Source organism: Osmerus mordax, chromosome 22 (genome assembly GCF_038355195.1).
Source record: "Osmerus mordax isolate fOsmMor3 chromosome 22, fOsmMor3.pri, whole genome shotgun sequence".
NCBI lineage: Eukaryota > Metazoa > Chordata > Actinopteri > Osmeriformes > Osmeridae > Osmerus > Osmerus mordax.
Window position 1 is genome coordinate 7,887,426 of NC_090071.1, and position 15,255 is coordinate 7,902,680.

At 44.4% G+C, this 15,255-nt stretch overlaps 2 protein-coding genes across 3 annotated transcripts; one reads left to right on the plus strand and one right to left on the minus strand.

The window, feature by feature from the left end:
* The first annotated feature begins 1,062 nt into the window (after positions 1–1,062).
* LOC136966230 (receptor activity-modifying protein 1-like) lies at positions 1,063–7,116 on the plus strand. Its single transcript, XM_067260689.1, has 3 exons — positions 1,063–1,492; positions 4,214–4,352; positions 6,356–7,116. Exons 1-3 carry the CDS (start codon positions 1,438–1,440, stop codon positions 6,609–6,611), a joined length of 450 nt encoding a protein of 149 aa, XP_067116790.1. The 5' UTR covers positions 1,063–1,437; the 3' UTR covers positions 6,612–7,116.
* A 2,676-nt stretch (positions 7,117–9,792) lies between these two features.
* Positions 9,793–15,255, minus strand: LOC136966167 (putative methyltransferase DDB_G0268948). Of its 2 annotated transcripts, none has more exons than XM_067260588.1 (6): positions 15,126–15,255; positions 14,710–14,870; positions 14,388–14,601; positions 11,396–11,466; positions 11,017–11,154; positions 9,793–10,729 (listed from the first exon to the last, which is right to left on the minus strand). In XM_067260588.1, the coding sequence occupies exons 1-6, from the start codon at positions 15,234–15,236 to the stop codon at positions 10,633–10,635; spliced, it is 792 nt and encodes a 263-aa protein (XP_067116689.1). In that variant the 5' UTR covers positions 15,237–15,255; the 3' UTR covers positions 9,793–10,632. The 2 variants fall into 2 exon arrangements, with proteins under 2 accessions (XP_067116689.1, XP_067116687.1); XM_067260586.1 differs by having other exon boundaries at positions 11,363–11,466.

Consider the following 15,255-nt stretch of genomic DNA (forward strand, 5'->3'; position numbering starts at 1 on the left):
AGGCGAAGTCTTGCTATTAAACCAATACTTAATACCTTACTCACCCACACAAAAATATAATATAGACCGAGCATGTGCAAGATAAACCGACATATGAGACATGTAAGTGGCTGTTATCGACTAGAAATATAATACCCGTGTAAAGATGTTCGACTCCAGTTTTCTACTCAAACATAGCTGTGAATAAATAATAGTCAACTGATTGACGCGCAACAAGAACGCACGCCTCACCGTCTGCAAATATCCACAAGGGGGCCTGTGCAATTATATTATTTAAATTCGATTTGTACAATCTGTAATTGAATTACAATCCATGCTATTTTTTACGCACTTATTGAATTGAATTCTACGTTTTACATATGAATGATGGAACCACTACATAGGCAGCTGGCCAGGTTAGGTCTGAGTGATGTTAGGATGAGAATTATGAACTGAATTAACGTTTATTCTATGAATGTTATAATATGTCCAAGGGATATATTATACATGTGTGTAGTAAAAAGCTAAAGATTGTTGGTTTATCAATTGTAGGAGAAGTTACACACCGAACAGTTCAGGTGATGTTCATTTTCTGTCCTCTACTGCAGTCTAGAGGAATTAAATGGAATGTGTGCATCAACCAATGCGCTCACGCGCGTACACACATTATAACATACACAGTTTACACGGGTAACTAGTTTGTTAAGATCATATTTTTAAGATAATCACAATGGGTTAATGATATAGGCTAGTTGTACCCTTTCTCTGACTATATTGCTCCCACTTAATCTGACAACAGCCTCAACAAACACTGGATGGCAGCAAAGTTATACAAAATTCCCACAAACCTCTTTGGGCAAATCAGACAATAATTGTTACTGATTGTCCCAAACTACACCCACTCGAATCTGACCAACCTTTATGTAAATTGGAGCAACAATTGTTTGAGTGTAAAACACAATAGAGGCTATTCGTTTTATTTGCCACTGTCAAGGGCAATGCTTAGGATAATGCTTAGGACTTATGATTCTTTCCTTAACAGTCCCCTGCTTTGCAACGCGTTCTCAGTTCATTAATGTCAGTGCCATTCAACACCCGGAATCATTTTCCAATCCTTATTTGAATTCCACGTGTATATCAGAGAAAAAAAGTGAATAATCTTAAGCAAGGCTAAGAAGTAGCCGACCAAAAACATCTGGGTGCTTTATTAACCACTGTAGGCAAAAGTCAAATAGACTATGAAGACCGTTTTACGCAAGCCTCAATCACTTTCGTAGCTGTAGGTTTGAGTAGGTTTGAGAAGCGAGATGTTACAGTAGAAGGGACAAGGAGTGTAGTGGGACTCACGTTGATTTGAGAAATTAGAGTACAGGGGACTTCAGAAGAATATAATAGATTTGTAGGTTGCAGGTCTACACTGCAATACGTTACCTCAAGGTATATTTAGGTAAATAAACCATGACACTGGATTGGTTATCGACATGGAAACTTGGCATTGTTCTGTGTGCGGCAGGTAAGTTATTTTGATTACTGAACAATAACATGCAAAAGCATTTTTGATCGTACACAATGTGTCGTGCAATCATTAAACTTTTATAAGATTTGTTTAAATACATAACAAAACGGATAATGTAATTGCATCTTTTTGACTTGATTTCATTGTGTGCATTTCACGCAATAACTCAACTAAATAACTCAATGATGGTGGCACTTCCAATGAAATGAACATAATAAGTTGCATGGAACAACATTAACAAAAAGTGTAATAAATCAGTGTCGGATGAGGGCTCGATGAAGTCACCGAACAGCATATAGTACGTTTACTCGATATAAATGAGTGTTGGACGATGTCTGGAATTTAATAGAGAGTGAATTACTTAGAACATTACTTAATGCAAGGCCTTGCACAGGACTCACGTCTTTCGTAAAAAACAAAAAAACAAAAAACAGGTTCTCAGTGAAGATGTATTTTTCATATTGATTTGTCTGGGGAAACTTGTGACCTCTGAGCACAAAGTAGATGTATAGTAAGCAAAGAGAGACAGCCAGGTTTTAACGCTGAGATAACTTTTTTAAGAGCATGAAAGATCTTAATCTTACAATTAACATTATTGTCAGGTTCAGTGTCTACCAGCTTGTAGTTTTTCATTGACGACAGCTTACATTTACATTTACATTTATTCATTTAGCAGACGCTTTTATCCAAAGCGACTTCCAAGAGAGAGCTTTACAAAGTGCATAGGTCACTGATCATAACAACAAGATAGCCAAAAAACATCGCGAGTAGCCAAAACATGAAGCACACATTGTGAACAACCAAAGTAAGTGCCAAAGGGAAGAACCATAAGAGCATGTAGTTAAACAAGTCACAACCAAACAACATGAACAGCTATAAGTGCAAGTGTACCTGTGGGAAAAAGCAAGCAACAGTAATAAAACAATATATCACAGCGAGAACCAAAAATTTTAATCAGTTACCACTAACCACAAGAGCAACAAGTCTCTAAGCAAGAGTCATTGTGATCCTTGAGGAAACTAACATCGGGTCAAGCGAACCGTTCCTAAGTACCGTTGTACTCCCGGAACAAGTGCGTCTTGAGCCTTTTCTTGAAGGTGGAGAGACAGTCAGTGTCTCTGATGGAGGTGGGGAGTTGATTCCACCACTGGGGGGCCAGACAGGAGAAGAGCTTGTGTTGGGACCGGGCGGTCTTGAGCGGTGGGACCACCAGGCGGTTGTCTGAAGAAGACCGTAGGTGGCGGGTGGGGGTGTAAGGCTGCAGGAGAGACTTGATGTAGACGGGTGCAGTCCCGTTCACTGCTCGGAAGGTCAATACCAGGGTCTTGAATCTGATACGGGCCATGATAGGTAGCCAGTGGAGAGAGATGAGGAGCGGGGTAACATGGGAGCGTCTGGGTAGATTGTAGACCAGGCGGGCCGCCGCGTTCTGAATCCTCTGAAGAGGGCGGGTTGCACATGCTGGGAGACCAGCGAGCAGAGAGTTGCAATAGTCCAACTTGGAGAGGACGAGTGCTTGGACTAGCAGCTGGGTGGAGTGCTCAGACAGGTATCTCCTGATCTTCCGGATGTTGTAGAGGGTGAATCTACACGACCGGGAGACCGCAGCAATGTGGGCCGTGAGGGAGAGCTCGTCGTCCATGGTAACCCCAAGGTTCCTGGCAGAGGATGAAGGGGTCACCGTCGCAGATCCCAGGGTGATTGAGAGATCGTGGGAGATGGAGGGTTTAGCCGGGATGATGAGAAGTTCTGTTTTGGCGAGGTTCAGCTGGAGGTGGTGCTCGGTCATCCAGGAGGAGATGTCTGTGAGGCAGGCCTCAATCCTAGCTGAGATCCCCGGATCGGTCGGGGGGAACGACAGGTACAGCTGCGTGTCGTCAGCGTAGCAGTGGTAGGAGAAGCCATGGGAGGTGATGATTGGTCCAAGTGAGGTGGTGTACAGAGAGAAGAGGAGGGGTCCAAGGACGGAGCCCTGTGGGACACCAGTGGAGAGCTGGCGAGGGCCCGACAGTTTGCCTCCCCAGGAAACCTGGTAGGATCTTCCCGACAGGTAGGATGAGATCCACTGGAGCTTATGTGATTTAGTCTGCTAGAGAGCAAACAGTACAGGCTACACAGTGGGCTGTTATCAGCCCTGTTCAGACCTGCTTTGCACCAGGGTTATGTAGACATCCATGAAAAGCACCTGTGTGTGCCCCTTTAGACCATTCAACAGCCATAAGCCACAGACTACTAGTGGACCCCTTCTTTCCTGCACAGAAGCAGCATGTCTGAGCTCAGATCCCTCTGGGGGAAACTGCTCTTTAAGTTTGTTTACATGCACCAAAAACAGTATACAAGAGCAGGGTTGGGAAGGGAACCCAGACAGCAGTTGAGAAAACAGGCTTCTGGTTGCAACGCTGTAGCAGACTAAGTGCATGAAGCGGTCGATGATTGACTTTCAGATCATGTGGATGGTTTCATGTTGTGGCATGATGTTTACAGTGCGTTCAGATGATTCACTTCTAATGAGAATAGAACTTTGGTTGATTATAAATACTAAACAGTGTTTACCAACTTTGACTTTGTGTGTTTTTGTACTGTATCATGTTGTTTTTATTTGAGTCCCTGAGATGCCAATTGAAGCACACTCTTAGAGTCACCACCTGTTATCTTCCTGATTGCTGCTTCCCTGATTGTACCCAATCACCACTGGATGTTTCCTCTGTCTCTATCCAGCTCATGGGGTCCATGCGGTGAGTGGTTGCAGCAGTGTCTACTATGAGAGTGTCATCACTGAGTTCTGCCTGACCAAATTTACTCTGGACATGGAGGGACTGGACCCAAACCTGTGGTGCAACTGGCCCCAAACTCTCCAGTGAGTCACTGTGCACATGCAGGAAATGCTTTTACCAAACACTCTGGAAAGGACTAAATGCACACACGAAAAACGTTAATCATCATAAACATGAACCATGGGGAGTGATTGGGACATAGGCCAATTTGAATTCACGTTGGATCAGACTACAAGGTTTTTGTAAAAGCTCATTTCTTTACCCATCTTGAAAATCAAGTGTTTCTCAAGGGATCTTGACTGTGTGTTTATTTCTATGCCATGTCAGACAAGTCCCCTCCTCTCTCTTGATTTCCTGAGGGATTCATACTGATAAGTGTCACTGAAGAGGCCACCGTCCATGCAGGGAGTTCCACCAGCATCCCCCTCTCTCTCTGTCCTACACTGCTTGTCACTGGTGACCTTGCTGTGGCAGCGACGCACTCAATGTGACAGTTCTGTCACCCTCCAAAGGGACACATTTGTGTTGTCGCAGTATTCACAATCGTAGGGGTTTGGTCGTTTCGACCCTCGACATTAGGTGTAGGCAATGTCAAACGCTTCCACGTTATCCATTTTATAAGCCTTAAATCAGATGCCTTCAATCTAACGCAACGCTTACCGTTTCCAATAGGCTTTCCAGTGTTTACATGTGTATCACCACAACAGAACAGACTCTTCTCCCCGTGCATGACCAAGCTGTGGTTCCACAATCCTTTTATAGCACTGACAATATCCTGAGTCACAAAGAGAGCAAGAAAAGAGACAGAGAGAAAGAGAGAGGGGGAGAGATTGAGCTACATTCATAAACATAGATGAATGCATTGTCAAAAAGGAATGGAAAGAAGACAAATCCACGGATGTAGAGTTGGGAGAAAGAGCGAGCGTGGTTCAGCTGCAAAGTGACAAATACAACCTTTTCCCTAATCATTTTGTTCTGGGGCCTTGACTTGGAGCAATGCAGGATTCTAGTGTGAGGTGACACCTGTGCGCAGGTGCTGTAGAGTGGCACCTTGCCATGGTGGCTCTTTCTGCATGGTGCCAAGAGTACAAGTCAGCCAGGGATAGTGTGTCATATCTTTTCCTCCACATCCTCGCCTTACCTTAGGTTCCTCCACTATGCAGTATACGGTGCAAACCAGGAGCAGGAATATCATGACAGATGATTTAACACTGGATGGCAGCGATAAGTGTAACTGTCCATGCCTGGCGGGAGGTGTGGGGATTCTGTACTGGAATTGGAAGCAGAGGCAGGAAACAGTACTCACCAAGATTGCCAGTTTCAAAGGAAACACTGTATTTTCTCAAGGATACTTTGACCCAAATCCGGTGCGCCTCCTGCCCTTTGGTCATTCTCTGTGACAGAAAACCCCATGTGAATGTCATTGCTGTTGACTGGAGGTTGTATGGTAGCATGAGTCACATGCTGCTGTGTTAATACTTATGTGCAAAGACTTTTGATTTGAAATATGTGGTGATTGTGCCTTGAGAGAACCACAACTTTGTTGTGGCGGACTTCAATCGTTCAAAACACCTGTAGTATCGTCAGGGGACCAAAGGCACTTTGGTGTCCAGCACTTCTAAATATACTCAGCCAGACATCCTGGTCATTCGGAGTAGCTGCGGTGGTATGATGAGGGCGGGGGGGAACTACTCTGCTGGCATGTGTCTAACTTCTTTGGAACCCCCTCACCCCCCACCACCACCTATCTAGTTATATTTAGCTGTGCTAAGCCCAGCCTGGTAATTCTATCTAGCTGCATTCTGCTGTGGATTCTCCCATTGCTTTGACCTCCGCATTGAAACTGGTCACTTGTTAAAGGTCATTTTCCGGAAGGAAAACGAGAGGTGATCCTGATCCTGTTTCTGTTGTGATGGATTAGCACTCCCAGATTTCATCCCACAGTCACTGCCTTCATGTAAAGGCCACTTTACATACAGCGACGTGAGAAACAGAATCAAACCAGTTGCGTTGTTCTGCACTTTGCCTAAAGCATTGTGTAGTAAGATCAGCAATTCTAATGTAACTCTGCTGTCTCCCCCTGCAGGCCATATGGGGAACTAACCAACTGCACCTTCATGGTCGCGTGGAAGTTGGACTGCTTCTGGCCCAACCATGTGATTGACCAGCTCTTCGTCCGGATCCACCAGCACTACTTCCACAACTGCTCTCTGACGGGCCGGCTGCTCCACGACCCCCCGCTTCATATTCTAGGGCCCTTCATTGCCGTGCCTGTCCTGATCACGCTGCTCATGACAGCCCTGGTGGTCTGGAGGAGCAAGCGCAGTAAAGGAGTCCTGTAGGAGGGGGGCAGCCGGCCCTCAGACAGACGGCTCTGATTCCGGACATCAGCAAGGACACCTACGATATCATGCCATGCCTCATAGTTAAGACCTGTATCAAAATACAGTCCGAAATAATTTTATAGACTTCAGCATTTGCTTGTGTTTTCCCTTGGTTTCAGTATGCCAGACAAGAACAATCAAGCACAGATAAGTGAAGCAAGTTAGATAGCAAGTTAAAACCAAATGTTAACATCGGTCTGCTAGGTTTATGGGAATGGGTTTCTAAAAAGCCCACTGGGACAGCATAACTCTGGGCTATGTGCATTTGACTATATCCTCTACAAGTCGTGAGCAGTGCCCCTAGTGCAGTTCTGGATAATGCACAGGTCAGTGGAGAGCTGTCTGAAAAATACAGTAAAAACGAAATGGGATACAAGACAGTACACCTTCTGGATTCAAAAGATGTATATTATTTGTATAGAACATCCCTTCCCCCAATAAATCTGAAGTTGTTTGTATGTTACCAGTCTTTGTAACAATATAATTGTCAAGATTCAATTTGAAAAGACGTTTTCTGTAAGCAGTGTCATCACTAGAACATGGTGCATGTAAATATTGTCATATTTTGCAAAGGAGGGGAATATATATGTTTCATTTACCAGCATGAATAACAGTATAAAAGCCCTTTTGATCCCCTCTCTCCAGAGTGGTGTAGGGTTGCTTGTTTGTGCTCCATCAGCCCCCACCAGGACCAGAATAGCTCCGCCCAGCAGAGCACTGCTTATGACTGTACAAGCCATAATAGCACAGCACCCACAACCCCTCCACCTAGTACCCTCTCCACCTGTGTGGAAAACCAATAAAAGACATCATAAGGCATTGAGCTCCAGCAGGGGTATAGATAGATCAGTCCTACGCTCCATGCGGGTGGGTCACCACCACCAGAGCGAGCGAGGTGTGAGTTCCTGCCTCATTTAGAGACGCCTAACTGGGAGACGGCCTGCAGCCGGCAGGCTTCCCGAGCCCCTGCTCTCAGGAGGAGACAGGGGAACACGAGGAATGCCCTTTTTGACTGACAGCTTCCCAGAGCACAAGCGACAGAGCCCAGAGTCCCCAGTCGGGCTCGCCATAGCAACAGGGCTTATTAGTCTCCGTGTAATGGCGCTGAATGGACACAGATTAAAAAACGCGGGACTGGCCTGGTTATGTGGCAACTGTCAAGCTTCTGGGGAGGTGACCGGGTGGGTAATGAGCAGGACGGAGCCTGTGGCGTTCACACACACACTGGGCACGGTGTGACACTGGCCAGATGGCACCACAGGACAGATCTGATATGATGTCAAAGGGGACACTCAGAGCAATAAACTAGAGGGTTCTACAGCTGCATGATTATTGCACACCTAGGCCTCACTACGGGGTGATACCTGCCCGAACACAATAGAACATGAGTCTGTGTGTGTGCGCGCTATGGGGCTTGTGTCAGACCGCCTAGTATTGAGATCGCTTACAGTTCTTGGTGTATAATGTTACAGCCATTAGCTGTAGGGCACCGTGTACAGTAGAAGTACTGTAATGCCTTATGAGAATCGGATCGCTTGGCCATACTTAATTCAATAATAAAAGCTGCAGTGTGCCGTGTGCATTCCAAATGAAACATGCCCCGAATGGTCCCAAAAGGTCTTTACCTCATCTCTTCATCTCTCGGAGTCTGCCTCGCCGAGCCCACACACAGGTCAGAAATAAAAGCTGGTGATAGAAGGGAGGCCACAAGGCAGCGAAGGCCTCAAGGTTGCTCAGTTCAAGGGAGAGCGATCAGAAACCCGGGGAGCATTGTGAGGCCGGGGTAATCACCATCTGTTGGCTCGCCCCTGGACAACCTGTGTACTCATTAGAAAAGTGTAAACTCAGCCCCCCACAGGGAGAGTCAACCTGAGGGAGGAAACAGAGGCTCTGTTTCAGAATACAGTCAAGGTTAGCGAGGAGGGGAGAAACAGGTGAAACATTGTTTGAGGGAAGCCAAGCCATGTTGATTCGAAACAGTTGTACTAATAATGCAGGTCAGTGCATAATGAAGTAAAGGAATTTGATCCCCCAACCCATCGTCCGGAAGATATTTTTCGAGTTGTAGAGCTCCCACGGTGTCTGTGTAACGTGATTGAGCATTCCCAAGGAGATGTCGGCCATTGTTAAGTTGATTTTCTTCCTGTTGCATGGGTGGGGTTAATTAAATACTTGTTTGAAGATGTCCACACAAAGGACAGTTGACCATTTGACTGGTGAACTCCTGTGGCTTTAGTATCTACTGGTTTGGGGAGAGATGCCACATCAAAGAACTGTGGGACACTTGGTATGGAGTCAAACTGTCACTGAGCAGTGCTGACCAATCACAGAGTTCGCTACATTGATGGATTGACCATCAGAAGAACCATTTGATCTAAAGTTTATATAAGGCAGGGTTTTAGGGTTGTTCTTCATCACTCTTGCGAACGACCTGTGGCTAGCACCTCCTTCGTAATGACTGATCATCAAAGCTTTGTTTAATATTACGTAATTGTATAATCTAAATAAATTGTATTGAAACCACATCTCTTGACTACTCAGATCTACACAGTGCCACTTGAATTTCCTCCATTACAACACTCATCCACAGCGCTGAGCCCCAAACCTGTCAGATCAGCAACAGCCTCCTGTAAAAGCCCTCTGGCTCCCCATTACGATTGGCTGAGCAGGCTGGCTGTCCAACTGGCTCGGATCATTACCGCAACTCCAGACACCTAGCTCCAAGCTCTGCAGGCAGAAACAAATACTCCAGTAATAAAAAGTTAGAGCTAAAGTCTTCGGAGATGAAAAAAAGAGTCCAGAAGTGAGTCTGTGTAATTGCTTTGGGAGGAAGGGCCCCTTTAAAGATGGGAATTTAGTTTCAGTAAAAGCCATTTCGTTTTAGTAATAGCTATCGCTCCTGTCGTTGATTATATGTTAGAATTCTGAATCTATGCAGGGACCAGGTGACATGTTTTCCAGAGGAAGGGTTTGGGCTGGGTCCAGACAACTTCTGCACTGCCTTTAGGGATACCCTGCAGCATAGTGGAGACTGGATACTCATTAGTCATACTTGCTCTGCTTGCAAGGCCTCACTTGAACCCCATGATTGACTGACTGAATGACTGACAACAAGCACACAACTCATTGACTGAAGGGTCACTTGCAAAATTTTATTTTTCAGTTGCACACTAAGAACATTAGCATCAACATCACCAGTAGTTTTATCATGGAAGGTTTAGTCCTCAGGTCTTGTTATGGTAAATTATCTTGCTAGAATGCCAGAAACAATAACAGCCATGACTCTGACAAAAGCAAGAGGAGAAGGAATCAATTTGACAAACAACTGCATCACTGTGAGAGAAATCAACCAGCCCAAGTTCCACTTGCCCCGGGACAAAGTAGACCTTGCCAGCCAAGACTAAGCTGCATTTGTGGACAAAACTGCAGGTCACTTTTTAATAGTGAAAATACAACCGGCTCAAAGAGCCAGCTTTGGCTGAATGTGCATGTATCTGTTTCAAGGCCGTAGCCATGGAGTCAACATTGGAGGGGACACACCATTTTTTTAATGATAATTTCGAACAGCGTGCGTGGTTGCCTGTCGTAGCGTAGCACAATTAAATTTTTATATCAATATATTGGGGGGGAAATTTTGACCAGATTTGAATATTGGGGGGGATTTGTTCTTCCCAATATATATTATGATTCTGGCCTTGATCTGTTTAACATAAATGTCAGGATTCAAGGTCTACAGTACCATGCTCTGACAAGAGGGGGAGCCAGTGGGCTAAACTTCCTGATCTGCAAGAGGCAAGAACGGCTGGCCCTAAAATGTCACACTGTAACCAATGGTAATAATTAGCTGAATATATAGTTCAGGCACAGGTGTATAGTTCTTCTGTGGGGGGTTAAAAGATTAATTTTGTTTGAGAATCATTTGCAGGTTATGGAATCATGATGACGCTACAGTTTTGCCTTGAAACAGCTTGAGGGTCTTTCAGTCTGAATCAGGCTTGCAGGCCAGCCAGTAGAAATACTTCACCACCACAACAACCTCTGTGTCTGGGGAGGACACTCCCATCGCAGACAGCAATCTAGGGGAGCAGGAGACAGAAGAAACAGTAGTCAGCACTGTCAAACAAAGAGTAGGGAGACATTCAAGCCAGATGTAAGGATCCTGTCTCAAAAGTGTTCACACTGAAATGCTTCAGGTTACAATTTCTCGGGTATGCAAGCATTATTTTAGTTGACTGGAAAATGGCTACCGAACATTTACTTCCCATTATTATCAGTGTAATACTCTCATGGCCAGGATTTAAGAACTCCATTAACCTGCACAACTCATACCTCACACTCTGTCCATGCAACTGAGGATAATGACCTGTTCTTAAACTCCTGAGAGAGCTTATGTGCCTCATCGGGATGCTGGTTCAGAAACGCCTGGTAGGTAGAGAAGCTCTCCACCAAGCCAATGTAGCCGCTCAGAGACATTGCTGTTCTTGAACGCAGACACTCATGCCTAAATGCACACAGATACAGATAAAACGTTCCATAAAATGACACTGAAAACATCCTCTATCTGTCCTTATAGACTAGGACAATGAGCTAATGATTAGAATGAGGTCTGCTGAAACTGGTTGCAGAACAAACCCTACATTATGAGTTTTTCTCTATGTATCCTTATTGCAATTATTTCAGTCTAGCATCACTGCAAGCGTCTGACTCACCACTCCTTATCTGGGTATGAGCATGACTCGTACATGTGTTTGTAGAGCTGTAGAGGGCCAGAGCTGAGGTAGGCGCTCCGATAAGGCAGCAGAGCGGTGTAGATCTGGAGGTAAATCAAGCCAACATTGATCCTAAATTCTCATCCATGTTGCAACAGAAGAAACGAGCTGCAACAAAACTATTAAATGTTGTACTACAATTCACGCTCAGTGTTTACAAGTCCCTATACTATAATATGTATTTATTGGGTGTGCTCAAGCCTTCGGCGAGAGCACAACCTTTGTTCTCTCACATATATATTATTATTATTATTATTATTTTTATTTCTTTTTGCCCCCCTAAAACTCAGTAAATACTTGGCCTACATAGACAACGTAGGTGTCAAAAGTTTCGTCTTGGTAGCGATTGAGTTGCTTCTATTGGAATTTACGTTCCGTTGCATGGTTTAAGCGTAAGTTAAGTTTTTGTGGCGAAAAGTGAAGCTAACGGTGGCTAATTTGCTAGCCACAGTCACTGACGTTACTAACGTCACTGCGTCACTAACGTCACGAAAACACGCGTGACTACCTTTGCCAGAACATTCGTTTCACATCTGTTAACTTGGGGGATAGCTAGGCTAACTATAGCTTTACTGCAAGGCAGCTGCAGAAACGCCACAAGAAAAGAGGCCAGGGTGATAACTATTTACTCATTTTACTTTGTGATATGACACACAATTGTGATGTGTAATGTACAATATAAGATGATATTATTAAGGAAGTACATCTACTTTCGGAAACAGTAGTCTACTATTTCACTGAAGTATTAGCATCATTACATTAGCCTGTGTTTCCCGGGCAACACATACTACAGTGGTCTATGATGTAGCGTTATCTGTTTTCAATCGTTAAAATAAACATTCCTCACATATACATTTTCGTTGTAGGATTTATTCTGACATTAGAAAACGATTTGTTGGTGAAATTACCATTACCTGTGGTTTCAAACCAGTGTAGCTCACTGCAACGCTGTAGCTTACGCGAGACACACTACAAAAACATCTAGCTACAGTACACAGCTGTTTAGGAAGTCAAACGGCGACAGAAAATGTTCGGCACTCCCCTTACTTAAATCAAAAGTCTATCTAACTACTAACCTGAACTTCATTGCCACAGCCTAAACGTTGTCAATCTGTTCATGAAAATAATTAATTTCAGCCTAAACCGTACAACGGAACGTTAAATCCAATTCAACCAACGCAATCGCTACCAAGACGAACACAGCAGTAGCCTAGTACTGTACCGTAGTAGTACAATTTACCGGGGCAGCTTCTCAACACAGGGTTATATCGCATTTTGCGTTGTTACTGACAATGATCGCTACCAGTGAGCTTTTTATGAATGAGCAATTTTCCACTAAATAAATGTCAAGCTTATTTACGTTTTGGGGGGCATATTTTCAGTTAGCAGATGGTACCGTTTGAATTGCGATTCCATCTTCTACTGCCGGGTAACGTCGTAGAATAATCTTCAAAGGGGTTGTTTATTCATGAATGAATGCAATATGAGTAGGCTAAATGCCTGAAAATATCATGAGAAGAGAAAAACTTAAAATGACGTTTAAATCATAGAGATTAGGTCAATTTTTACACCGGTCTGCAATAATGTCACGAAAACACGCGTGACTACCTTTGGCAGAACATTCGTTTGGCATCTGTTAACTTGGGGGATAGCTAGGCTAACTATAGCTTTACTGCAAGGCAGCTGCAGAAACGCCACAAGCAAAGAGGCCAGGGTGATAAATATTTACTCATTTTACTTTGTGATATGACACACAATTGTGATGTGTAATGTACAATATAAGCTGATATTATTAAGGAAGTACATCTACTTTCGGAAACAGTAGTCTACTATTTCACTGACATATTAGCATCATGACATTAGCCTGTGTTGCCCGGGCAACACATACTACAGTGGTCTATGATGTATCTGTTTTCAATCGTTAAAACAAACATTCCTCACATATACATTTTCGTTGTAGGATTTATTCTGACATTAGTAAACGATTTGTTGCTGAAATTACCATTACCTGTGGTTTCAAACCAGTGTAGCTCACTGCAACGCTGTAGCCTACTGTACCCGAGACACTAGTGTGAGTAGCTAACAACAACTCCTCAGCTGTTTAAGTCAAACGGCAACAGAACATGTTCGGCACTCCCCTTACTCAAAAGTCTTTCAGTAGGGAAACTATCTGACTACTAACCTGAACTTCATTGCCACAGCCTAAACTTTGTCAATCTGTTCATGAAAATAATTAATTTCAGCCTAAACCGTACAACTGAACGTTTAATCGAATTCAACCAACGCAATCGCTATCAAGACTAACACAGCAGTAGTCTAGTACTGTACTGTAGTAGTAGAATTTACCGGGGCAGCTTCTCCACACAGGGCTATATCGCATTTTGAGTTGTTACTGACAATGATCGCTACCAGTGAGCTTTTTATGAATGAGCTATTTTCCACTAAATAAATGTCAAGCTTATTTACGTTTTTGGGGGCATATTTTCAGTTAGCAGATGGTACTGTTTGAATCGCGATTCTATCTTCTTCCGGTAAAGTCGTAGAATAATCTTCAAAGGGGGTTCTTTGTTAATGAATGAATGCAATATGAGTAGGCTAAATGCCTGAAAATATCACGAGAAGGGACAACTTAAAAGGACGTTTAAGTCATAGAGATTAGGTCCATTTGTACACCGGTCTGCCAAATGTATTCGTTTTGATTCAGCCTGTCAGCTGCCTCTTGCAGGGGAAATGAGAAGACATCATATTTCATTCTACACTTCACTCGTATTTTGAGTTGTAAATGAGCAGCAAAAAAAAGATGCTTTTAAATCTATGTAATCTTTATAAATAATAAGTAGGCCCGATGCATTTTTATATAAAATATACAGACCCCTGTGCAACCGACGCAAGCAAGCACACCCTACAATTTCCCCAGAAATTGTACCCTCTCTAGTTTAAGGTTGTAATCTGGCCTCGTGCTGACCTCCTGACAGATGCCATTGAGGGTGGAGGACAGGGTTTGGTACTCCAGCTCCATGTCCATGGTGTAGCTGAGCAGAGCCAGGCAGCCTCGGGGTTTCAACAGCCTGTAGGCCTCCTGGAGGAACCGGGGATGGTCGAACCAGTGGGCCGCGGTCATGGACGTCACCAGATCGGCCACGCCTGCCCGGAACGGTAGCTCCTCTGCCGGACACTGCCTGCGTGGGCAGAGAGCCTGACACGCTTCAGTGGATGAGTCAGAGACTCCAAGCTTCCACAGCCGCTAGTCTGTCAAACGGTCTCCTCCTTCTCCTCCTCAAACTGACCTGTAGGTGATGTTTGGGATGCTGCCATTGGCTAGGGCCATCTCCAGCTGGGCGGAGCTGATGTCTGACCCCACCACCTGGGTGAAGTGAGGGGCCAGCAGGCAGGTCCCCTGACCGGAGCCACAGCCCACATCCACAGCGAGGTCATACGGCCCTGCTCTCTGGAACAGCAAGAAAGAATGCAACAGACTCAATATGTGCTAACGCCATGATTTATGTTGTATTATACATTCTACACAAGCCTAGATTAAATGTATGCTTCGACTTAATTTGTTTGTGAGGTGAAATGTGTGTACAGGTCAAAAGTCTTGGAGAAATTTTTACAAGATTAAAACCTACACTTTTTGCTCCAAGTATTGATTTGAACTCTCCTAGATGAATGTACACACACACACACACACAGCGAGACACCCCACCCTTTTCTCCAAGAATCCCAGTATCTCTGCGATGAGTTCTTGAGGGGGACTCAACCTGTACTTGAGGTAGGCAGCTGCATGTTCTCTCCCCTCGAAGCGACGGTTAGCCATGATGTCTCTGCTGCTGAGT